The sequence below is a fragment of the Meriones unguiculatus genome, chromosome 14 (assembly GCF_030254825.1).
Source record: "Meriones unguiculatus strain TT.TT164.6M chromosome 14, Bangor_MerUng_6.1, whole genome shotgun sequence".
Classification (NCBI taxonomy): Eukaryota; Metazoa; Chordata; class Mammalia; order Rodentia; family Muridae; genus Meriones; species Meriones unguiculatus.
In genome coordinates this window covers 62,448,260-62,475,227 of record NC_083361.1, presented here as the reverse complement: position 1 = coordinate 62,475,227, position 26,968 = coordinate 62,448,260, and the positions used below count along the sequence as shown (strand labels likewise).

General features: G+C 47.2%; 1 protein-coding gene across 1 annotated transcript in view; it reads left to right on the top strand.

Moving 5' to 3' along the window:
• Positions 1-9,782: 9,782 nt before the first annotated feature.
• Positions 9,783-26,968, top strand: part of St8sia2 (ST8 alpha-N-acetyl-neuraminide alpha-2,8-sialyltransferase 2) — a 71,357-nt gene continuing 54,171 nt past the window's right edge. Inside the window, exon 1 of the mRNA XM_021645749.2 lies at positions 9,783-10,416. Coding sequence (XP_021501424.1) covers positions 10,319-10,416 — 98 coding nt within the window. The 5' untranslated portion in view covers positions 9,783-10,318. The remainder of the gene's footprint in view (positions 10,417-26,968) is intronic.

Here is a 26,968-nt window from a genome sequence, read left to right as displayed (position 1 = left end):
TATAAATGCAAATGTCCTGCAAATACCTGTTACTTGGTATTTAGAGAAACGCAAGAAGGTGGTAAAAGTCTGTGCATGTTTAGCCCACATGTAGATTTTTTAAAAAATCTTTTTGATATTCATTTGGTTGAACCCACAGATAAGCAACTCATCCTAAACGATCCAAATAGGAATTACTAACAGGGAGAAGGAAGACTGTATAAGTAGGCCCTCCAAATGCTCTAGCTGTCTTTGGTTCTCCATTCCTTCTGACCTCCACTTGCACAACCAAGAACCACAATTTATAATAATCAGTGGACTTCAGCAAGTGGGTCGCTCTAATAAAATTTAGAGAGTCTAGCCAAAAATCTTGTTTATTTAAATAGAAATAATAGCCCCTTATAGATTTTTTTCTACCTCTAAGCCTACCAACCCCCAAACTTTTCCCTCCAGAAGAAAACAAGCAGCTAAAGCTTGCTGTATTAATAAGCTTTGAGGCAATGAACTTAAAAAGAGAAAACTGTTGTTAAGTTGTTGGTTTGGGAGGGTTCCGTCTGAGATACTAGCCAGCCTATTTGCTTTGGGCGTTCTGGTGAAGCTACTTAATGTCAGGAGTGGAGATCAGGAATAATACTCACCTTATATCAGAAATCAGAAACTATACTAAGAAGGAAGACCAGGGTTCCATTACCCCTTTCACAGCCACCTTCAAAATAACCTAAGGACTTCACACAAGGTCTCATCTCTGAAGGTTCCACAGACTTCCAATAATACCACCTTGGGGACCAGGTCTCTAGAGGATGGACCTTTGGGGTACAGGCAGTGAAACTCCCCATCCCTACGACTCGTGATCTGCTGTATCGGGAAAATCACATGTGTCTCGATAGCTCAGTGTTTAAATAACTTTGATGCTACAGGGGCTGCTGTGACATGCCCAAGCTAACCCCGGGTATGTTAAATGGCTTGAGGCCACAGTTTCTCCCAGAGCCACTCAGGAAATTGTATTAAATTGCTTTCAGGAGAGAGGAGCAGCCCAGAGCTCTCTTGTCATTGTGGTGAATTTCCAGAAACAGACTGCACGCTCTTCATCGGACCAAAGCTATATAACTGGAGGCGCTGCTACTGACCAAGGACTTGGGAGTAAATAAATCATAGCTATTAGCAATAACATGTTGACATAAAGGCCGACACACAGCCACAAAGCTCTGTAATCACTCAGATTTGCCAAAATTATCTCCCTCTTAGTAAACATTTACTCTAAGCTTTGGTGATGCATGGGATTCCAATGTCCCCTAAAGAATATTTGAAACAGAAGAGCATGTGACACAAGCAGGTCATAAAATAGCCTTCCCAAACATGTTAATAATGATAAAGGTAAGTAGCCATATTGTCCTCTTAGGACTTGGAAACACTAAGACAATTTGAACTTTTAGACATCTCTAACAAGCTATCTGGGGAAACCAAAACTTTTGTCTTCTTTTATATCTCAACAAAATGTTCTCCTAACCAAAACTTTATTTTAAAGTTATTCCAAATGGGTGGTAGTTTCAAAGCTACATTCACAGTGAGGGTTATTCTTCTCAAAGACAGCAATTTGGAGGCCTCAAGAAGGGTTTTGCTGCTCAAGATCTAAAAAGTAAAGACTCTTGACATTTTCCTGCAGCACCAACAAAGTGGGGTTTAAGCAGTGGTGAGCAGGGAGGAGACCCATGCCCTTTGCATGAGGTCTACTGTGGTGGTTTGAATAGTTTTGGCCCCCATAGACTCACCCTTGAATGCTTGGCCATGGGGAGTGGCACTATTAGAAGGTGTGGCTTAGTTGGAGTAGGTGTGACCTTGTTGGAGTGGGTGTGGCTTTGTTGGAGTAGGTGTGGCCTTGTTGAAGTAGGTATGGTCTTGCTGGAGGAAGTGTGTCACTAGGAAGGAAAGCTTTGCAATCACATATGCTCCAGCTACGGCCAGTGTGGCACACAGTCTCCTGTTGCCTGTGGATCAAGATGTACAGCTCTCAGCTCCTTCTCCAGCACCCTGAGTGCCTGCACGCCACCATGCTTCCCACCACGACGATAATGAACTAAACCTCTGAAAGTGTGAGCCAGCCCAAATTAAATCTTTTCCTCTATAAGAGTTGCCATGGTTGTGGTGTCTCTTCACAGCAAAAAACAAAACAAAACAAAACAAAAACCCCAAAGTGAGACACCCATTCTCCTGCAGAACTGGCAACAGAAAATTTTAAGCTGGGTGTCAGTCTGACTGGCCCAGGAGAGGACAGTGCAAGGCAGAAATCCTGAGGCACCTCAAGCACTTGTAATTGGAATGGAAGGTTTTGTGGCCCTCATTTTGCTCCCTTGGAAACTGCACTGTGAAGTTTAGGTAGATGCTTACAAAATAGCAAAGAAAGGTTGGGAAGTTGTTTGCAAAACCAATTTTACTAAATATGTGTGTTTATATTGGATTATTGAGAAAGAATATTAAACCCTGCCAAAAAGATATCAGTGCAGAGAAAATAGGCGCAACAAATTTTAATGGCTTTTTTTCTGATTACAGAGTAATTTGTGTGAACATTGAAGGAAAAATTTTAAGGCAGAAAATAGTGTGAAGGAAAATCAAAACCATCCCAAGCTTCATTGCCTAGAGATACCTACTATTACACATATAATGCATATGTAACAGATATCATATAGACATATAAACATGGCCTTTATATTGTGTTGTACACAAAACAACACATATAGCTCTTTGTGCAACACACTTAGTTGATGCTAACTTTCTACACACTTTGAATATATTATTTTAGTTCATTCTTACTGACACTTTCGAGCTAAGTACCATCATCTTCTCCATTTAACATCAAGAAAACCGAAACTAAGAGAGACCAGGGACAGACACTAAAGAGGTTTCTGAACCCTAATGCACATGATCTCAGAATCAAGTCTAAGCAAGAACAGCTCAGTGTGTGGTCCAGCACCCATCTGTGCACTGTGTATTCCTCATGTCCACTGGATCTGTGTATTACTCACCTGCCCTGAGATGGATAAGGAAACTGAGCAGAAGCCTTTGGAAACCTCTGCAGAGATTCACAAAACTTTCCCCCTAATCAGTGACTCCTGTTGGTGAAGACGCTCAGAGTGTCCTGAGACACTTGCCATTCTACAATTGGTTAACAGTTTGAGAACAAACAACCTGTTTCTTCTCCACAAATTTCTTGAGAGGTATTGCTTTAAATCACTATATCCTGCTCCCACTTGTGCAAAAATGGTAAAATAAACATGTTAAGAAATAGCACCAATGCTCACAAAGAGCACTGTTATTTACAGTCTGTGACTTTGGACAATACTTGTCCCACCCAAACATAAGGCAAGAATAATAAGGTGGCACTGTGTAAAAGTGGTCTTTAACACCCCCCATTGTGGCAAACCCCACCAGCTGTCTCCACTTGCCCAACCCTTCTTCCATAATAGAATCTCAGCTAAGAACATTAGAAACCTAGAATAAACACTAGTTGTCTGCTTCCTTTGCAGCTAGCTGTGTCACTTAAGCTCTCTGGACAGAAGTAACTAACTTTCTATCTTTCTTACCTCTTCCCCCAATTCATTACTTGGATCCATGTAAAAGAGGGTTTGCCATAAGGAATGGCACAAGGTTTGCGGACTGACCCTTGTATTCAAATTTATTAATTTCACTCATGCAAGGAAACCAACTCATCCCTAGATCTTCTGTAGTCCTACATCTGCTTTGTCAAGAAAAACATGGGGACTGGCGAGTGTTGATGTGCAACCATACAGACTCTGTCTGAGCTGGAAGGAAGGAAAAGGGAGTTCCCAAAAGGTTACGATACAGGAAACCAACTTGGGGCCAAAGAGCACTCTCAGGTATACAGCTCAGTGCACTATCATGGCAGCAGGTCCACATTCTGGTCAGTGGTGTCACGCCATTGTGGGTTGACCCCGTTGGGGTTTGTTTAGAGATGACATGTCAGTAAGCACACATCTTTAAGAACTATTTCGTGCAGTTTCAGAACTGTGGCCACTTCCTGTTGCCATTGGTAACTAGTATTATGCTAGCAACAGCTTGGTCTTGTGTTTTGATGTAGTCATTAAAAAAAAAAATCAAATTATGAGGCAAGCAAGATGGTTCAGGAGGTAAAGGCAACTGCTGCTAAAGATGACAAACCCAAGTTCATGCCCAGGACCCACATGGTAGAAGGATTGAACCAACTCATGAAAGTTTTCCTCTGACCTCCAGATGCACACAGTGGTATGCGCACACACAAATGAGTAAATGTAACAGAAAAGTCATGTTAAGAGTTACAACATTAAATATTAACATACATGGAATATATAAACTTTCAATTCAATAAGAACAAAGACAGTAAACACTTAGAACCTATCGCTTCCTCATTTTTACACCCTTCACTATTTTCTCTGCACTTAGACGGGTTTTCACTTTTTTTCAGGCGTGGTAGAAGTGCTCTATCATGGCGCACCATGCATTTCTCTTCCCAGCTATGGCTTTAACAACACGAGGACAATGTTTTGAAGTTGGTCATGATAAAAAATTGTATATATATTGATTGTCTATCATACATCACAGTGTGGAGCCAGAAAGTAATAAACATCTTTATCCCTTGGAAGTTTCTAATTTCGTTGAAATTGCGTGAAAAATTGAAAGAAACTGGTGCTTATGAGAGAAAAACTAATGGTGCATTTGATTAGACACAAGCAAGCTGGAGTGTAGTCTCAGCTTTCAAACACCTGGAGATCTGGAAAAGCCCGTGAGACTCCAAAGATTCATCAGAAAGTAGTCCACCTGCTTTGGCCACCGCATCCCAGCTGTCAGCACAATTTCAGACACACAAAAGTGATGAAACAAACCCTGTCTGTGAATGGAGAGGGGAATGTGATTACCACAAATGCCCCCAGCTTTGTGAATGAAAGATCCACCATCTAAACGGAGGCAAGGGGGACCCAAGGATGGCCAGCATGGGATAGTCCCGAGTGCCTGAGGGTGGGCATGTCCTGCTGGACTCTAGGCAAAGCCTGGTGAGCTGAGAGCTCTGACTCAGGAGTCATGGGGGGGGGGGTCATTTTATGGAATCACGGGAGAACATTCCCTTTTGTTCTCTGCTTCCTGGTACTAGACTTCATGGCTTGGTTCTAAATTATCTCTTACGCCCACTGAAGGGTTTGTCAAAATCCCAAGAAATAAAAATGCAACATCCTCCCCACCAACACCATTTTTGTACTTTTAGCTCACTGTGGAGCACACTTCCACACCCTCCCCACATCTCTTGCTGATAATTTCAGAAACATTTGCCGCAATTGCCTGAGTATATTTCTTTTCGTTCCTTGGCTAAACTACAATTTTGCTATGTAGGAAAGTTACAAATGGAATGCAAATGTGCCCCTTTGCTTTTCCATATTGTTTCCACTCTGATTCTGATTTGGAAGGGGAAAACGTGGCATTTTTAGAGAACACTCAAATGTAGTGTAAATTTCAAATGAAAAGGCAGGCTCTTTCAGTTATTGAAGGTGCGGAAACACAATAGCTTATTAATCTACCCAGACTGTGATATCTTGCCTCTTTCCACTCCCCTCCCATGCTACCCTATCCCGATACACACACATACACATTCTCTCTGTCTCTGTGTCCTCGCTCTCTCTCCCTTCCCTCTCTTTCTTCTTTCAGAGGAGATGAACAAACAAAACTATCACTGCTTTATGGCTAGAAGGATATTAGGTATTAGGTTTGAAAATTTGGATAATTATTATTTATTCTGTATTGATCGAAAGGACTTTTCCATGTGTAAAGACAAAAATTGGGATTTACAGTTACCGTCTCTTCAATGATGGAGGCTGTGCAGAAGCGAAGATGGATTTGCTCCCCAAGCCCCGACACAGCAGAACTCGGGGGATGTGGTACAAATCAAAGGTGCTGCTATTTACAAATAGATTCAGAGCTGGCAGAGTTCTGGGGAAGACTTGGCATTCCCGGGATGATGGTGGAAGTATCTGAATAAGAATCCCCTCCACCAACCGAGCTACTCAGGCAGTTCAGCATCTCTGAGCCTCAGTTTGCTTGGTGCAAAATGGAGAGGATGTTATTTATATGAAAGGATCTCCAAGAGCACTAAAAGAACTACCCCTCAGCCTGTCATTGCAGTGACACATGCTCACGAATGTTGGTGTGTTACTGCACATCTCTGTCCCCATCAGACATGTCCCTTCTCCCTAAGCAGTGTGTTGGACAAATTATTATCAATACAGTAGTGCAAGCGAACTTTTTTTTTCAGAGCCAGACTATATTGGGAGGGTTAGTTAGATAAGTGATGGTAAACTTGCAGGGTGTCCATGAACTGCAGCTCTGAGTAAGTATCACTTCTTGGGGTTGGTGTTTCAAAGGACCAGCCAACCCTCAGCCTGAATGCTGACATAGAAGGGCTGTCTGGCTGCTATGTGCTGCCAGGCTTCTGCACGGCCTCCTTCTCTGCTATCCCTCATTAATACAAACTTCCTGAGCCCTTTTGAGTTGCCTGAACAACTAATATACTCTATTAATTTGAATTAACATGTTAATGAGTGGTAATGACTTTTAATTTGCTGATGCTCCCATATAAGCCCTGTGTTTTAGCCCAAGCATTCAATGACTTGGTTGAGAGAAATGATTGCTGTAGGATACCCCAGTTTCCTGAGGACGCCAGAGCAGGGAAGAGGACTTGCTTAAATGAGATGGAAGGAGGGAAGGGATCAGCACGCTGGACCAAGCATATGCCTGTGTAGCTCTGCTGGCTAGTTTTATATCAACTTGACACAGCTAGAGTCAGCCAAAAGGTAAGAGCCTCAATTAAGAAAATGCCTTCATAAGATCCAACTGAAGGGCATTTCTTTTTCCTTAATTAGTGATTGATGAGGGATGGCCCAGGCCATTGTGGGTGGTGCCATTCATGGGCTGGTGACCCTGAGTTCTATAAGAAAGCAGGCTGAGTGAGCCATGAGGACTAAGCAAGTAAGCAGCACCCCTTCATGGCCTCGGCGTCAGCTCCTGACTTCAGGTTCTTGCTCCATTTAAGTTCCTGTCCTGACTTCCATCAACGGTAGACTACATGTGGAAGTGTAAGTCAAATAAACCCTATTCTCCCCAGCTCGCTTTCGGTCATGGTGTTTCATCACGGCAATAGAAATCCTAGGAAGTAGCTATTGACACTCGCTGCCAATCTGATCATTCATCCTCACGCCGAATTTCAGGGATGAACTTGGTGGCTTCCTGACCGCTCAGAATGATTCCTCTCCAGTAGATGGAAAGGAGGAATACTGCTGAGCCTAAAATGAGAACATGGATCACCCAACAGAAAACAAAAAGTCTCCACTACAACAGTGTTTGAAGCAGTGTGTTGTGCTTGACCTGATGAATTGAACATCACGCTGCTGCTTCATGACATTCTGTCACAATAAGGATCATGGTTAGGGGCTGCAGAGATGGCTCAGCAGTTAAAGCATTTACTGTGCAAGCTTGAGAACTAGAGTTAGGATCCTAAAAAAAAAAAACCCAAAACAAAACAAAACAACAACAACAAAAAAAAAAACAAAAAACACCCACATAACTGTCAGTGTGTGTGGTAGCTTATCTACATTTCCAGCCTTGGAAGGTAGAGTCAGGGATTCTCAGGGCAAGCTGGCTATATTGATGACCTTGGGGTTTGACTGAGAGACCGTGACTTATTGTATAAAGTGGAAGAATAACCAAAGGTGCCTCAAGCCCACACACACACACACACACACACACACACACACACGCCATAAAAAATAGAAAAAAGAAAAATATATATATGGCTGGAGGAAAGGCAGAAAAGTGCAGAAAGGGAGAGGTCAAGCTGGTTTTTTCTTGCTCTTCAGCATGATTTTATTAATCAGTTACAAGTACAGCATGTCTGTAGCTCATATCCTGTGTCATAATCAGGCACTTGCATGCCTGCCTTGTAAACAGAGGGCCACCAGAGGTCAGACACTGGCATGGGTCCTTTTATCTCTAGCCTCTAGCACATAACCTGGCACAAGGTAATTTCTCAATAAATACTGCTGAAAGAATGAAGAAAAACAAGACAAAACAGTACCAAGAAAAACGCATACCTCCTAAATGACACTCAGACAACTTGGACACGGGATAAATTAGACCACATAAACAGCCACATTGGTGGAAAAATGCATGGGCATGTGTAGGGCCTGGTATCAACTGAAGACAGCCCAAGACTAAATTCTCAGCACAAAGGAGATTTATTTGTCCCAGAGGGAAACGAGCATGGAATAAGAGACAAAGACTGGCCTACTTTGCTCTGCCGTGCCCCTCAGCCCTGGAGTTGCACAGTCCCCTACCCAGCTTTGAAATTGGGTGCTGGGCATCCAAACCCAGGTCCTCACGCTTGTGTGTGCACCAAGCCCTCTGCTGACTGGGCCACCGCCTCAGCTCTGAGAGACCCTCTTTTGGTGTCTTGTCCCTACTTGTAATGGGCAAAAAGAGTGACTTCCAACGTGGTGCTCAGCATCAGAAACTCACACCTGGGGGGGGAAAAAAGTGCGCTGCTCTCAGGGACTCATTGTAAAGGGAACGGGCGTGCATGGTCGTGCCAGGGGGGTGGAAAAGCAATGATGTACTGTGAAGGGGCACAGCCCTTCTCTGGGGAAAAGACAGCTGCTGCTGGCACTCGGGGAGACCACTGAAGACCCGCTTTACTGAGCTGCGTCCTTATCCTCCTCAGCAGGCACGGGATAGGGGCTCTTCCAGCAGGGGAGAGCTTGTCAGAGACCCACCACCAACAACAACAACAACAAAAAACAAACTCAGCAGATCCCTTGCAGAGACCACGACCTCCCACCTCCTCTCACCCACAAAGAGACCAAAGGATTCTGGTCACAAGACAGCATGTTCCCTGATAAGGAAGTGCGGAAAGCTCTGGCAATCTCTCTACACCTCGGCTCTGGAGAGACTTGGCCATATTACTAGCCGACCAGCCTCACTCCAAACCCTTCTGAGTTATTCTGGAGGACAACCAACCTGCCATTCCTATTCATTTACAGGTGTTTCCCAGGAGGGCGTTACATCAACTTTCTCAACATCCCGACACCCCCTCCGCCAGTCAAACCGTAGGACTCTTTCATTAACCAAAGGACGGTCTGGTTTCTGACAAGTAACAACCAGGGCAGTGTGTGTGTGTGTGTGTGTTGTAATCTAATTCTAATAGTAAAACTTCATGAGCAGATCCTTCTCTCCTACGTGGCAGTACAAAATGTAACATGAGCTAGAGGCTGAAGCAGGGGAATAGTTCGGTAAGGGGTGAGGGATGCGGGGTCTCCCTTTGCGGGAAGCATATTTTTCTAGAAGGCCTTTTCATCTTGATAGGACTCCAGGGGGTTATTGATTCGACCAGAAAAGAGCCAGGGCTAGGGAGATGGGGCCGGGACAGCATCGGCCACAGTGTGGTTACCACCCTGCTATTGGAGGATGAGGACAAGGATCCGAGTTGTTTTAGCCATGACCTCAAACAACTCCAGGCTCCCAGGCTCGGGTGTGTAAATGGACAGAAATTGCCGCCCATCGAGCAGGTGGTGTTTTGCAGGACGAGCACCTCGCCCACAAATTGCCAGGAGAATCTCTGGAGAAGTTGGCCTGCCTTAGCCATCCCTTCTCCTCCTCCCCTCTTCCAATTCGTCAACTGCGGAAACACAGCCCAGAGGAAACCGCCTCCTCGCCGCGCGCTGGAGGCGGTCCCCAGGTGTTAGTCTTTGTGTCGGGAAAACTTTGAGAGTGAGCGAGGGTGCTGGACAAAGAGCGGGCGGCGGAGGGCGTTTGCCTGCTAGCCCCGACGTTCCGAGTTGTCCCCCGCCACCCCCCAGCTCAGTTCAGTCTCCGGTCGCTTTCCACGGCCCAAGCCCAGCCTTCCTAGGCCGGGAGTGGCAGGCTCCCGGAGTCCTCCCGGGCGGTTGGCTGGCCGCTGGAGTTAGTGGGAGGAGGCCAACCAGGCGAGGCGCGGAGCAAAGCTGTCAAACTGCGCTCGGGAACCGGTCGCGGGGCGGGAGGAAGGGAGAGGAGGAGAGGAGGAGGGAGGGGACGGGAGGGGAGGGGCAGGCAGGAGCGGAGAGAGAGCGAGCGGGCTCGCCGCGCCTGAGCAACCCCTGTCTGTCGCTGCCGCTGTCGCCTCGGCCGCCGGCGGCCCGGACTGTCCTCCCCCCCTCCCCCCCGGAGCGCAGGGTGTGTGCGCCCCGCTGCGCGCGGAGCGCGGAGGCTCCTCCAGCCCCAGCTCGTCGCCCCGGCCCGCGCGCGGGTCCCGGAGGGCGCCGACCCCACCATGCAGCTGCAGTTCCGAAGCTGGATGCTGGCCGCGCTCACGCTGCTCGTGGTCTTCCTCATCTTCGCAGACATCTCGGAGATCGAAGAAGAAATCGGGTAAATAGCCGCCACGGGCCCGAGCCGCAAGCCCCGGCGGGATCTGTTCCTCCCCTGGGTTTCTCACTACCTTCCCAACCGCTTTGTGTGCGCCGCGCCCCCCTGTCGCTCCGCTGGAAGGGTAGTGCTAGCGGTTTGGGCTGGGGGGGTGGCAGTGTCAGGGGCCCGGGACGCTTTGGGGAATGAATGAGGGGGGCGCGGCTGCCGAGGGGTGTCCCCGGGCGGGGTGCACGGGCCAGCGGCAACCCCGCGGCACCGGGGAAAGCGGACTCGCCCACCCTGCTCCCTGTCCCCTGGTCTCTTCCCCCGGCATGTGCGCGCGCGGTGTCGCCGGGGTCGAGGGAGGGCGCCGGGGAGTGTCTCGGGCGGGTAGGAGGACTGAGAGTGGAGGGAGGTAGTAGTTTCTTTGTCTCCGGCTTGGCCGCTTTCTCGCCTTGGCAAAGTGGGCAGGGGGCGCGCGGGGGATCGCTGGGCTGGGGGAGGGGAATCCCCTGGCGGGAGCCGAGCAGAGGGGGCTCTGCGCCAACTCCCGAGAAGGGGAATGTGCCTCGCCGACGCCCGCCGGCCAGCCCGGGATCCGGGAGCGGGGGGTGGCACCGCTCAAGGTGTGGCGCGCCGGGCTAGGGACCCCGGCTCTCCGCTGCCTTCGGATGCTCAGCCAACCCTGCGACGCCCCAGGCGACCCCGGGTTGCTGTGCGCTCACAGCCGGCGCCCGAGAGCCGGAGACGTTGCCGGGAAGTCTCCAACGCCACTCCGGAGGCCCCCAGGAGCGCGCGATCGTAGCTTGTCTCCCCCCATCTCTTCAGAGGTGGGCGGGACCACAACCTTCAGCTGCTCCGGGTTTGGGACTTCTTGGAACGCGCTCTCTGTTGGAGCGGGACGACGAACCACCAGGGTGTCCTGTGGGCTGAGGCTTGCCCCCTAACCCTACAGACTTCTGAACGCGGAGCCCGACCCTTGTCCGGAGCCTCCAAGTCATGGTGGACATGTCAGGAGGCAGCAGGTCTCTGTGGTGGCCTTCAGTTAAAGGGTGAGGTCCCAGAGAGCGCGTGTAGGGAGCTGGATCTGATCCTCGGAGGGATTCGTGAAGAGCCAAGCTCATGCGAGTGTCCCGTGCTGCGTGCGCCCCTCCTTTGTCCAACTTCATTATCCACGCGAACAGAGGATATGCCGTGCTGTCAGGCCCCGATGAAACAGAGTCCAGAATTCAAGATGCCGAGACCCTAAGGACCCCAACCTCCAGGCAGGTGCCTCTTCCTGCTCTTTGCTTTCCCTCTAACACTGTCCTTCTCTGTAACCCCAAAACAATTCCTTCTGTGGACTCCATTATACTTCGAGAATCCCTCTCTGCGGCATTCTCATCCTTGGTTTCCCCAAGAACTCCGAAAACTTTCCCAAATGTTCAGTTTGATACACTGCGTGCTGCCCAGCTCCTACCCAGAGACAGAAACAGGCTGCTTTCTTATGGCTGTTCTGCTGTGGGGTCAGAGAAGTAGGGATCAGAACAGAAATGGGGGAAGTCACCTTCCGGGAAGAGGGAATGTGGACCTTCCATGCTCCCAGGTTTCTGCCTGGCCCGGATCACCCTGTGACTTGACAATGAGAGAAGGAAGGGCCCTCAGATGCCCACTTGTTCTGTGGTAAAAGCGTGTGCTACCGTTTCCATCAGCGGACATCGTAGCTCATCAATTCGCTGAACTTTTTACTATCTTCTGTGTGCCCGGGACTTTTAATTTTTAAAATGTAACGAGAAGATCAGTCACAGATAGTGTCTGCCTCTCCTGCCAAAGGCGTTTTGAAGCCTCCGCTTTCCACAGTCAAATTCTTCCAGCAGATAGTCAGGAGTTTCCAGGGCTTTTGTGCTGGGCATCTCACATTTCACCGGGGGATCTCTAAGCCTTTTTCTTTTGCCCCTTACCTGGACTGATCCTGGGAAGAAAACTGTCATGCTGACATCTTCCGTGGCATCGTCTCTGTGGACTCTGGTCTTCGGGGCTGACCTTTAGCTCGTCAGTCATCACCACTTTCTCCTAGCTTGATGTAGTCACCTTTGACGTATACCATCCACACGATTGGTATCAGTAGCCCAGTTCTATTTGCAGTCAGCCCCATCTGTTTAATCTGGAAAGGAGGAAGCTTATTGCATTTGCCATGCATGGAGAAGGAAAGAACAATGTGGGGCGGAGAGGAGGAGAACCCCACCCCAGCCCATCTTCCTGCCAAGGAGTGAGGTTTTAACACAGCCACTGATCATTGGAGCCACCTCAACTATACATAACAAGGGTTTGGTATGAGTTAGTGCCATGGCACAGAGTTTGGGGAGGGGTGTCAAGAGGACTCTGGTTCCCTTGCCCTGTGCTTTCCAGGCAGGCATGGGGTCCAACTCAGGACCTCAGTGCTCTTGCACCAGCCCTTACTCTGTGCTGGAAAATTCTGATTCTGAAAGGCAGTAGACAGTGGGATCCTGAGATCTACTGGTCAGGTAAGAAAGACAGAATTGTTTTGGGGATAGGTTTTACAAAGACTAAGGGACAGTGAAAAACGCAAGCAAATCACACCACACCACACACACACACCATGCACACAGCCTAAAGACCCATTCCTCCGAAGCTTTCAATTCAATTCTTCCTTAGAAAATGAGATTTTTACATTTGTGGCCTCAGAAGTCCTGACCTGCTCCAAGCATCATATCTCCTATGACCAGGGATAAAGCCTCTGAGAGATATCTCTTTTCCTGAGCGGTTCTCTTCAAAGTTCCGTTCTGGACATGGTTGTGCTCATTCATCTGGGATTGCATGAGAAGGAAAGTGTAAAAAGGGAAATTCTCTGCCAGGCGTCCAGGGGTCCTGCCTGGGAGCCGAGGAGCACATTCAAGCTCTGAGTAGGAGACTGCATGGGGCTTTGGTGAAACACCACTCACCTAGCCTGAGTACCCCCCAAGTTTCAGTCGGTTGGCCCATGTTGTATCAGATGTGTTCAACCTATAGGTATTGTGGCATGGCACTACCATCTACAAAGTTCACAGTATGCTATCTAGATACCAAAAATGGCAACAAAAAAAAAAAAGATCACCTCATGATATTTTAAATAAGTTTACAAGTTTATGTTGGCTACATAGTGGGCATGGAGCCTGCAGGCTGCAGCATTGGCATACCTACTAGGTAAACTGAGTTGTCGGGGTCATCACCTGGGCTTTGGTCTTGCGTGTAACCCTTCTGAAGGAGTGGGAATCATTGTTCTCATGCCAACAACATTGTCCTCATAATTGGCCCACAGAAGTCATTCAGGAAGCACAAATTTTCCCAGTCTGGCACAGGCTAGGCACACAATATCCTTGGGCAAGATGCATCTCAGAGGTCCTCAGGCCATACCACAATCAGCTCCGTGTGTTATGCTTGGGTTGACGTAATATCAAGTATCTAAGTCATGTTCTGGTTACTTCCATGTAAGGCAGGTTTATACGGGTCATACCATGGTCATGCAATATCCTCATTACCAGATGAGCCCCTTATTGTTACAAGAGAGTTATAGAACTGTGTTTAAAAGACAACCGAATAGCTGGCGGTCCTAACCTAACAATCCCAGCTGTGGCACGAGGGTAACGATGGTAATGATAATGATGGTCAGCATGAACTGAACGCTTGCTGTGAGCTTTTCAAAGTTATCCAAGACGTCAACATATTCTAACCTTGTGGTGCGCTGATGGCAACCAAACAGTGACACCAAGAACTACAGTTCATTGAGCTCTGTGTACTAAGCCCATGCTCACTGCTTCAAAGCACCAGTTCACTAACCCGTCACCCCACCTGTCACCAGTGAGTCCTGGTGCTGCACCTAGTTTATCAGTAAGGGCACTGAAGCCGTGAGTTAATTTGCTCGTAATGAAACATTTAGTACTTGACCCTAGGTCTACATAGGCCAGAGGTCAGACAGACTGTGGACTAAATCTTCTGGAGGAGATGGCTCTCTCATTCTCTGGCAAACGAGACTCCTATGGCGACTGAATCAGAGTTCCCTGATAGCATCCAAATATCCAGAGCAGGGATGACTGTGAAGATACTTACTGTCTCTGGCACTGATGTGGTAGACTGGATACCTGGCTAGTCAGACTTGATGCCATCTAGTACATTATGCCAGGGTTCTAATACCCTATTAAATGCCAAATTATGTCTGGGAAAGCAACAGAGGAGGAGGGGTTAGCCCTGCCCATCACTGTGCCTGCATCCAAGAGCAGACGGTGACTCCTGCCATCCAGGGAAGGCTTTCTAGAGGAGCCTGGGTGGATGTGGGAGAACATGGCCGTGGGCAGTTGTATCCTGCACTCCGTGAGAAGAGTTTGTGCTCATTCAGGGTGGTCCTTTTTTGTTGGGGGAGAGTTTCGGGTTTTTTTTTCCTCCTCCATCCCAGTATAGTTCATCCAAGCATAAACACAATTAAAAGATAAAAGAGAAGAGAAAGACAGTCTGGTTTTAACTCCCTTGCTCCGAGTCCTTTATGCCAACTGTTCTAGCGTCAAATTTAAATTGTAAATAGATATCTGTCTTGGAAACCGATTCAATGCACCAGGCCTCTTTCCCCTTGTAGTGCAGAGTTGCTAGGTTTTAAAATTGTTTAGATTTTACAAATTAGGAATGGTGAATGTGAATGTGAATGGTGAAAGTGAAAATTATAAATACTTGCCAAAGAGAGGGGTTCTAGAAAGGCACTCTCTTCTTTAAGCAAAGAATGCATGACCATGGCCTCTCTTTCATCCTCCCATGGGCTCTCAACTTTCTAGATTGTTCCATAATTGCCCATCTTTATACCTGTGTACATGCTAATCCTCCTTTCCGGGACTCCTGGTACACACTGACCTTTCTGGTCTTTCTGTCCCCATCCCAGATGTCTCTGTCTCTCTGTCTCTATCTCTGTCTCTCTCTCTCTCCCTTAGTTGCTCATCCTGTGTGCACCTTGAGTACCCCATCATGCCAGCATCTTATGAAGACAGGGTTCACAATTATGTTTTATTTATCTCTTGTCCCCAGCATCTTGCGAGAAGTATATGGTCCTGGAGTGCCCAACATTTTGACATTGCAAAATGACATTGCCATTCACAAGTTTACCCGCAAGAACCACTTAATCAAGTTACCAAAACAAATCATTTTTTTTTTTTTAGTCATAGTGGTTTAAGTACTAGTTTGTATTGAGCCTCATTCATAGCTATGCTGCGTTGCATGTGGCCTAGGAACCCAGGATGGCTATGCCTGGTAGAAATTTTTTCTGTTTTGTTTTTGAATGAATGAACTCATGTTTAGGGTTTAGCAGTCAGATCCTCGTATCTGGGTCTCAAAAGGTCCGCACTGTTCATCTAACAGTTAAACACCCCTACTTGGTGAGAAAGATATGGCATTTCTGCCATGCACAGCATGATGGCTCCAGCTTGGGAAGGACACTGAAAGGGACATCTCTGAGATGTTTCCCACACAGGAATGCAAGGTCCGGCCCATGTGTGCTATCTCCAAATGTTCTTTACGGGGCACTTGAAAGCAGTGGGTTTATTTTTAAAATACCATCAGACCCGGGGATCGTGATGACCAGTCAAGGCTGTAGCTGCTGTGTGGATCTAGATAAGCTCAGGAGGATCAGATCTCACAGCTGCCTGGAGCAAAACTGAGTTAGACAGGCAGATGGCAGGATAGCAGGAGCTCCACAGCCCAGTGAGCTAGTGGCTGTCTCCTGCCCGTGTGTGTGTGTGTGTGTGTGTGTGTGTGTGTGTGTGTGTGTGTGTTGGGGGGGGGTGATGGAGACAGGTCCCTCCCTAAAAGGTCTGCCAGGGTGACATCCCCAGTGGCTGCCTGCCTGCCAGTCTGGGTCTCGCTTGCTATCTCTGCAGTGCTAGTCTCATCCTTAAGTGTTGAGATTAGTCACTCTCCTAGGTGGCAGCTGGGCTGGTTTTAAATTCTCCCCCAGTTGCCCGCAATTCATCACCCAGCCAGGAGGCTGTCCAGTGTCCTGATGGGACCTGTTTGTCCCTGAATTTGCTCAGCTTCAGCTGTCACCTACTTCATGGTAGTCTGGAGAGAATGGCTTCGACGGAGGAGAGCTCGTCTGCACTCCACACAGGCAGCTGTGTTCCTCTGACACACTTGTGAGCACTTGGGGGAGCTGATCTGTTTCCCTGGAAAATCCTGCATCACGCCTTGCTTGCTGTGTGAGTTATAAATCTGCATTGCAAGAGGGAAGCTCTCCACTCTGTCAAGGGGATTTCCCAGCGCTTTCTTGCTATTGTCTGAGGAACCCAGTAATCCGCTCTGCTCTCCAGCCTCCCTCCAAGCTTCAAGGATGCAATTCCTGCTCCTTTAGCATCTTAACTTGTAGCTTGTAGATCCAGACGACCCATCTGACCGGTGGTCCCCAAATGAGGATGTGCAGAAAGGACAAAGGATGCAAAAGGGGAAAACAAAGAAGTAGACAGAACTAGGCAGATTCCAATTCTAGCCGTCATTGCCTCAAAGCTTTTGTATCCTCAGGCTCTGTCTCCTTTTCTTTTGGCTATTAAGATGGCCATGCTTTTAAGAAAGTCTTGGTAGATGGCCCAATAATTCTCTTCTTTGGCCAAACAGGTTGATAACCCATGCCTGCCAACCCCAGGTTGGTTTGTTTTGGTTTTGTTATTTTTTTTAATGTTACCAGCTTTTAAGATATTATATTCTGGGATCTGGTTCCTGAAGGTTCATGATGGAGACTGTCTTCCTCCACACACTGGTTTGTTTTTGTTTTTCCTCCAGGGGGAAGGCACTAACAGACAATAAGACCAAAGTCATTCTGTAGGTGTTAGACATCGAATAACTCCTCTAAGCCTCATAGCAATCTGATAAAATTGATGTCATTATTATCCCTACTCTACAGATGGGGAAACTGAGGCACAGAGCCATCAAATATTTCATCCAGAGTCACATAGCTAGGAAGTGCTGAAGCGAGATCTGAACCCACTCCAGAGGACAGGAACTATCCAAAAGTGATGCATTAAGTGTCATCCAGAAAGGAAATAGACACACTCTAATCCCCAAGGGAGCAGTACCTGAAACACCAGGTCTGAGAGAGAGAGAGAGAGAGAGAGAGAGAGAGAGAGAGAGAGAGAGAGAGGAGGCTGGTGGGGGAGAGGACTTCAGAGAGAGTGTGCTGGAGTCCGAGGCGTAATGGGCCATGACAGCTGCAAAGGTCCAAACAGAAGAGGGGGGCGGCTAGCTTCAAAACACCATTGCCTTTGCCTCCCCTCAAGCAACCTTCTGCCCCAAGCTGCTCTCTTCAGAGTGGCACTAGAAAATGGTGTTTGCTAGGATGGAAAGGAGGGAGGGAAGGGGGCAGGGAGGCTGACTGACTGAGAGAAGAGGGAGCAATGATGTGATAAGGCCTGGAGGAGAGGAGCAGAAGGGCTCACGTTGTCACCTCAGGCCGGTGAAGCCTTGTGAGGAAAGAAGGAACGCTCCCTGGCAGAGAAAGGATGAGCTTCAGCAAGGAGATGTTTTACCTCAGGGCGTCTCATTTCCCAGAGCTTGACACCCTCTCTAAGAGCTCACTTCACAGCCTCACTTTGTACTTCAGTTGTGCTCCTTGCCCATCTGCAAATAAGTAATAAAGGGTAAGAGAGGTCCCAGGACTTTCTGTGACCACACAGCAAGTGAAAGAGGAGCTTTGTTCATCTGGCCCTGGCCCTGACTCACTGCTCCTAGCTACTTTTTGGTACTGACATGGTTTTTTTGTTGGTGGTGTTATTGTTTTATTTTTGTTTCCCAAGACAGGGTTTACCTGTGTAGCCTTGGGCGAGTCCAGGACTCACTTTGTAGTCCAGGCTGGCCTCGAACTCACAGAGATCTGCCTGTCTCTGCCTCCCCGAGTGCTGGGATTAAAGGCGTGTGCTGCCACACCGGGCTGGTACTGAAGTTTTTTATACCGCCCTTCTACCCTTACATTGGCCTTCCTCTACTCTGTTCCATTTTCTGTGCCACACTGCAGGTTTGTAAGAGGATACTGGAAACATCTGAGTCTGTAGGAGAGACTCAGTGGTCTCCTAGCACTGGGGTGACATCATGGGGTCTGGCATTTCAGCAGATGCAAAGGGCAGACACATCAGCACTCTGCCCAGTAAGACCTGAGTGCTTACTGTTAGGTTTCCTTATCTCTAGTTTCTAGGCTAAGAGTGCTGGCCTCACTCAGGGGAGCAATACCTAGGGTAACTCACACCTTCTGTCACTATATGTCCCAGGACAGCCTAAATAATAGATGCAAAGGCATACGGTGTCTGGAGAGAGTGAGCTTGAAGGGGCGGGTGACTTTGGCTTGCTATTTCTTCAGGTTACAAAGGGCCTCTAACTACATTTCTAGGAGTTGACTTCAAGTAGACTGTGCAAGGGGTCCAAGCTAATGTCCCAATCGAAATGTTTCTGTGAGCATCAAAAAGAAAGGTGAGAAGAACTCCAGGGCTGTTTTCTTCCAGGAAGGCTCCCCAAAAGACCGCGGAGGAGTGTGGAAACAGCCATGGCTTCCAGCTCTCTCCACAGCCTACCCATGCTGCCAATAGTGGCTCTGACCCCACAGAGTGAGGACGTAGGTTTTCGTACACATCTCTCCCAGTCGCCACCCACACCCTTACTTCTGCCCTGCATTCTCCCTGGAGCTGTACTCACTGCCCATCATGGAGGAATTCAGGCTTTGTGCCTTTGTGCCAATGAGGAGCTACTATTGGGCAGTGAGAGTGCTACCCGCAGAAAAACCCTTATTACCTGCGTGTCCTCAAGCAAATGTCGCCACTTCTCTGAACCTCAGTTTCCTAAGCCATAGTCTTCTCGTGGTTGTAAAATAGGATATAAAATGCTGCAGCCACTGTAAAAAGCAACAGGACAATCCCTCCCAAAACTCTAACACAGATCCCATGCCATCCAATCTATCAATATCATTTATGGGTATACATTTTTTTTTAAAACGAAGGGGCTGCAGGTGGCTCAGTGGTTGAGAGCACTGGCTGCTCTTTTGGAGGACCCAGATTTGAGTCTCAACACCCACAAAGCATCCCACAGCCCTCTTCAACTCCAGTTCTTTTGGCCTCTATGTGTAAACACATAGGTGGTACACAGACATCAATGCAAGCAAAACCCTCATACACATAAAAGAAAAATAACTATAATCACCAGAAAGTTTATAAAAATTGAAAGCAGAGACTCAAACAGATAGCTGTACAATAATACCATTGCTCACAGAAGCGTTCGTCACAACAGGCAAAGGGTAAGAGCATCCCAAACCCACTGACAGATAAATGGATGATCAAAATGTATCTCACGTACATAATGAAATACTATTCAACCTTAAAAACGTAGAAACTTCTGGCACGCGCTCTGTCCAACACAGATAAACTAATTGAAATAAATGCAGTCACAAAAAGACTGCCAGTGCTTGACTGATCAAACAGGAGCTTCCTAGGCCAGCCAGATTCCCTGTAGAATGGTGGTGGCCACCTTCGGCGGAAAGAGGATAAGGAGTTACTATTTAATTAGTATAAATGTTCCATTTTGCAAGATGAAAAGAGTTCCATAGAGGGATAGTGGCGAAGATTGCGCAGCAATCAGCAATGTACTTAACACCACTGAATAGAACACTTAAACAAGTTTAAAATGTTCGATGTTGTGCGTGTTTTACCACAGTGCTTGAAAACACACACATACACAAATGAAAGAATGCTTGTCGGGTGTTTGGGCATGTTGGTATATTTTAAGAGCACGGTGTGGTCTTAACAAAGCAGCATCAATGAGAGTGCTATTTCACTTAGAAAATAGTAAGATGCCAAGGGAGTGAGGCAATAATGAGAGAGAGAAAGGGGGGGGGCAGAGATATGGAATTAGAAAATGTACTCCATTCCTTTAACATGAGTGTGTTTGACAGACTTGCTGGACGTGGCCCAAATCCTTAACACCTGGATTTAGGACCATGAGAAGTATAATCACATGCTTTTCTGTGTGACCATCGTGTAAACACTTGCTGGCCTGCCTGCCTGTCTAAATTCAGTGGAGCCTGTTCTGCTCTCCATTGCTCTTTTGCAGGTGGGTAGTCTTGCAGCTCCTTTTAATTTTTTTTTTTCCCTTGGCTCAAGAGTGAACTTCACAAGAGCCTCAAACCTCTGATTTTCTGACTTGGCAACCAAAAGATGAGGAAAACTGGGGTTCTGTGCTCCCTTTCCTTTCATGTTCACACCACACAGTGCCTGCAAGGAAATGGAAATGTGAATTGATGCAGACTCTGGGAGGCATGAAGTCCATAAAGTGACTCCCAGACTTGAAAGAACATCAGAATTGCCTCGAAGGCTTATCCAAAATGGGCCACTGAGCCCCAACCAAGAGATACTAGGGCCTGAGAATATGCATCACGGACAGGTTCTGACAGATAGATCCTGTCAAAGCTTGGCCCTAGTCTATGGGGTAGGAATTGAGAGGCACTGGGCTAGGGCCTCTTTATTCAAAGGATAGTCCGTGGAACAGCAGCTCCGGGTGTGTCACCTGGAGGTCTGGTAGACGTGCTGAATCTCAGGCCTGATAAGTCTGTCTGAACCATACAGAAACGTGGCTTTTGGCACTAGGAGCAGTAGGCTATAGCCTCTAGCCAGCAGATAGAAGGCTGCACCGTGCATGTTTGCAAGAACGGCTGCTAACATTCACACAACAGCATCACTTAATGATGTAGTTCTGCAGACATATCCCTGAAGGATGCATGAGTGTCACAGCTTTTTCTGCCTTCTGAAGTGAGCCTGACCCTACTTACCACAGACACTTGGTCTGTGTATCTCCGTCGCCCATCACAGAGTTGCCCTAGAGTGATTCTCCAACGGATGTAAAGGGGGGGAATAACTCATTACAGACAAAAGTGGGGTGCCCATGTGTATTATGAAGAGCTCTTTATGTAGTTCACACATTTATTATAAAAACACTGCAAGAGGCACTGGAGCGATGCCTCAGTAGGCAAATTGCTTGAGGACCTGAGTTTGAATCCCCAAGGCCCACGTAAAGCCAAATGCAGTGGCTCACATTTCTTATCCCAGTGCTTCTGGGAGCGAGATGGGCTGCAGAGATTAGAGATTCTCCAGAAATTCTCAGGCCAGGGCTGTGCATTAGCAAACCACAAAAAGACCCACTCAGATAAGGTGGTGAAGCCGCCGACGTTATCTTCTGACCTCCATGGATGTGCTATATCAAACACGCATGCACGCGCGTGCGTGCACACACAAACAGATACACACACACACACTCTGCAAGAGCAATGTGATGGAGAGGTGACCTAAACCCAATGACAATAATTGCTTCATAAAGTCAGAAAAGGTACCTGAATTTTTTTCAGGATCTAGCTGGCTGTGTTCCTGGGCCATAAGGTAAAGCCACAAGGAATTTTCACCGAAGGCTAACCTGACTTAGGGGTCTAAAGAGGCTCCAGTGTGTCTAGACACAGCCTTGACCTAGGTCTTGTAGTACCCGATGGAAATTTCTGGAGAAGCTGAACAGCAAAGCACTCCTCAGCTTCACTGAGCCCTCTTGTGAGCCGGTTGGCTGTGATCATTCAAATGGCAAATGGCCTTGCCTCACAGTTGGCACGTACAATAATAGTTCCTCCAGAGGTCTGGGGTTCCTCAGCAGATTTGATGGCCTGCCTAGCCTGTAGTCTAATCCCAAACACCACTGTCAGGAATGGAAAGGGGTGGCCTCCAGGGGTAATGGAGGCTAAGTATAGGGGAGCGTTTTAAAACCCATCTGCTCTTCCTGATAAAGAGAGCCCCTGAGCAGGACGGCAGCCAAGAATTTAATTGTATTTATTCTTGCTATTATCTTCTATTTAGGGCAAGGGACATTGGTATTCTATTTATGGTAGTGATATAAAGATGTCTTTCGTGATAAATTCGTTTAAGTTTTTAAGTGAGTCAACTTAAAGACAAGTGTTGAGTCAATAAAGTTGAGTTAGCAAAATACATGAGAGTAGGCCCAGAAAACTTGAGGTTTATATATGACATGCCGGTCTGATTTCTTCCTCATAGCATTGTCCACCCCAAAGGTAGCAAAGCCAAAACAACCCCCTGAAGAACTTCTACACAGAATGAGTTGATACTCCAGAGAGATCCCTTGTTACAGAAACGATACATTTACTGTACTTGAGAATTTGCCTAGTACCCAATGGAAAATTCTTCCAAGGAAACAATCATGCAGGTGATTTAAATAGTGGGGTGTGTGTGTGTGTGTGTACATGTGCATAAACCACCATCACCCTCCAAGGCAGTACCGTCACAACAAGAGAAAGGTTAAGAAGACTTAGATTGAAGAGGGCTTCCCTATCTCTGCAACACTACCAGGCCAACCCCAGCTCACATTCTTCTGGGATGCTCTGCCTCTCTTCGGTACCACTTCATATTTATCATGCAGTATTTTTCATGGCAGCAGCACCTTAGCTCGCCAAGAAATAGGACCCTTTCAGATTTGTGCTGTGTTGGCCCTTCAGCTAATTATCTAGTACCTGCTGGAGAATATGTTCTTGTTTGAAAAATCAAAGAAAGAATGGGGACAGTGGAGAAAGAATGGAGAGGGAGTGCTAATTCCTTGAAGAAAGCCCAGAAAGTCCCTGTCAGATACGTTCTGAGATCCCTTTACAGTACCTCTTTATAGTGAAGAGGAAATCTGTAAGGTAGTGTATGAAGCTCTGCAGTCATCTGATAGGAAACCCATTGTTACTGTTCGAACATGAGAGGCCCCCAACAGGCTCATGTGTTGATTACAGGATGCTCAGCTAACAGCACAATTTGGTGGGGTACCAGAAACCGTAGGAGGTAAAGTCTACCTGGAGAAAGCAGGCCACTAGGGAAATAACTCTGATGGATCTATCCAGTGCCCGGGTCCCTTCCTCACCCTGCTTCCTGCCCACCCTTAAGTAAAGAAGCTCTTCTCCATGCTCCCACTCCCATAATGTTCTGCATAAGGATCCGGGCCAAGCTATGGACTGAACCGTCTGAGAGTGTGAGCAAAATAAATCTTTTCTTCTTTGTTTCTGTTAGGTATTTTGTTCACAACCCAACAAAGCTTACTAATACATATGTTGAATTGTGTCTTAATACATCAAGCCCAGCCGCTCCCAATTCCATAAAGAAAGAGCAGCCCACATTTTAAGTTAGTATTCCAAACTGCTGCTTCATGGTTCCACACAGCAGTCATATACAGAAACCAGAAGATTGGAGGGATGTGGACAGAATCGGGAATCAGGCGTGCTGGTTCCTGGCAGGCTGAGATCCAGCTGATAACAGGAAGATTAACAGAGGTCCTCAACCTCCTCGATCTTGAAGCATAGAGGAGGGTTCTTAAATCAATGCTGGCCAGGCTGGCTTACTGGTATCTAATCTTACGTTTTGAAGCTCAGATATTTGGGAGTTGAGATCCATTGAGATAAAATAAAGGAAAGCGTGTTGGGTTTTAGATTTTTAGACTTCATCAAAGTCTCATTGTGCCGCGTTGTTTTTATTTTCTCAACGGCAGGCGGAGATTAGCCTCCCTCCATCTATGTGAGGTGCGCTCTATTTTTATTCTCATTCTTTTTTATCCTTTCATCTCCCGCTAGATCATTTTCCATGAGGGACAGCATCCATTTCTGTGCTGGCTCGCCTCTGTGCGCCCAGCATATGCCTCTGTAAATACTCAGATGCAGAGTCTCAGAGAAACCAGTGCAGACAATGTACCACAAGCCCATCTTCTGGGAGAAAACAAAAAGCAAAAACCATCTATTTCTGGTCAGGTGTGCAAACAGCAGCCTCACCAGGCATTCCTTTTATTCCTGTAGGAAAGTGCAGGTCAGCCCCCTGGTACCTAGTTTCTGTGACAGTTCCACAAGTTTTGTGACCTCATCACACAGCTGTGTGTGTACTGTGCACACGACTCGGCATCTGTAAGTTCTGTGCTAGTTGCTAGTGGCACACAGAGATGGACACAGCCCAGATGAGGGGCTCAAGGAAATTGTGGTCTAGTTGGACAGAGTTCTTATGTGATAATGAGGCATGTGTCTGAAAGAGAGCTTTCAGAGATCCAGATTCTGGTTGTAGATTTGCAGTCTACCTCAAGGGCAGACCTTTGCTTCTCAGGGCCTCAGTTTCCCTATCTGTAAAATACAGATTAGGTAAAGCCATAGGTCTAGAATTGGATGACTACCACAGAGACTTCCTCTGCGATTGGATTTTGACTCACTGGAGGTAGCTAGGTCCTTTGCTGTGCTTCTAAATGTCTTCCTGAAGCCTGGAATGGAACAGTAAATAGATTCTGATCTATTTTCACCTCCTAGCTGTTCTACATGAAAAAGGTAGACAGTAGAAGGGCTGGAGCACATAAGGAAAAAGAAAATCAAATTGGGTAAAGTGTCTGCACCATGCCAACTATTGCATGTGACACTTTCTCATTTCAGAGAAGCATCTTCAAAGATTTGCAGTCACTTTGTATTCCCCCACCACCACCACTCAGTATTACCGGAGAAAACATATCATGGTAGGAGTGGTGTTCTTGATAAATAATAGTCAACATACGATGTTTCAGCAAAGTTCATGTGTATGTGTAGCTAGAAGCAGAAAAGCTCCCACTAAGCATAGCTAAATTTGGTGACCTGAGAAGCTTTCTTTGTTTGGCTAGCAGGAAAACTCATCATCACCAACAAAGGACCTGTGCCTGTGGTCTGCCATTAGCCTATTTGTAATCCCTGACCTTGGTGGTGAATGCTCTGTGTTAAAGTAAATAAATAATTTTTGAAAAGATGATTTGGTTTCTCGAAGGGGAGGTGTCTTTGACTTAAGCTGAGGAGCAGAAGGCCTAGAGCATCTGTAGTAGATCTTGGGTGCTCTGTGAAGCCTTTCAAATGACAGGCACAGGCTCCATGTGTTTCAAAGGACCCCCAAGGAAAAAGAAACCACTGTGGATGGCTGAAGTGCTTTGAACAAGGAATGTGCCAACAAAGAGCAATTTACCAGGGGGGTGGGGAGAGCGCAGGAGCTGAGAGGGCCACCCACCACAGGAGCAGCAGCACAGCACGGAGGTTTTTCCCTGGGTTGGTATCCTTGCAATGACAGGAAGGGTTAGGGAGCGATTCCCCCCCCCCCAAAAAAAAAAGAATTGACAACACTCCAGCTTTCCCTGGGACTGTCAGTAACACCTTGAGGAATTACTGAGCCTGAGGTAGTTCAGGCATGGGGAGAGGAAGCTATTCTGCATGGCCCTTGGGTGGGTTTATTTTCTCACCTGATCATTTTAAACAGAAGCATCCATCTGTGTGGTAGTCAACATGGGTGAGGAAGAACAAAGTATAACGACGCTTGTGAAATAGCCAGAAAAAGAAAACAAAGATCAGTTCACCAATTATTAGGGCAAAAGAGGGATAGAAGAGGCCACCCCTTATTCTTATTACTATAGAGGCAGCAACTATGAGATGTTAATGAGTTGTCCACAGTCCCCTAAGTGGTGAGAACCAGGGGCTGATCAGTCAGGGCTGAGACTGAAGCAATTTTGCATGAGATGGTGATGAAGGGCATTCGTGTAGATGAATCTCTGTGGTAGCAATGGCTCCAGAAGTAAACCTTGGTCTTTGGCCTCACTTGGAGAGTCAAAGCAGAGGCCACCGGGAAGGGTAGCAATGAGGAGACAAGAGAACAAGAAGAGAAGCATGCTGCCAGTAATGTTCACCCTTTAAAGAGGAGGGTGCTCCGGGGCCTCAGGCTTGGTCATCATCAGGACTGGTGACTTTGAGGGACCGCTTTGCTAAGAACGATGGCGTGGGATGAGATTCTGATGACGAGAGACTGGCCTGCGTGAAGGTTTGATTAGGGAGGAGAAAGCAGGAGACTAAAGAAAGGAAAAGAGTCTATAAAAACAAAAAACAAAACAAACAAACAAACAAAAAGAGTGGCTTTCCAAATTAGCCAGGCTGAGGAGATGGCTCAGTGAGTAGAGGACCTGAGCCCTGAGTTCAAATTCTCAGATCTCATGTGGCCTACTTAGGTTTAATTATCAATGTGACACAGCCTAGGGTCATCTGAGAAGTCTTGATCTGAAAGGAAAGCCTTAATCAAGGAATCGCTTTTAGATCAGATTGGCCTGTGGGCATGTCTGGCAGGAGGTGTAGGGGAAGGGAAAGGATGGTGTTGTTTCCTAATTAATATGGGAGGGCCAGGCCCACAGTTGCTCACATCAGTTCTTGAGCAGGAGATCCCAGGCTGTGGGAGACAAAAAGGGGGGGGGGCAGGGCGGATAACTAAGCATGAAGCCATGGCTGAGCCTGAAAGTGAGCAGCTAGTAGCATTCCTCTATGTTCTGCCTCAGGTTTCTGCTTGACCTCCTGCCCTGACTTCCCTTGGTGATGGCCTGTGTGCTAGAAGTGTAAGCCAAATAAACCTTTTCTTCATCCATGTTGCTTTTGGTCATGTTGCTTCCTAGAGCACCAGAATGAAGCTGGAATGTCACATAAAGCTTGGCAGTGGGCGGCTGCAACCCCAGCACTCCTCCTGTAAGATGCGAAGCAGGA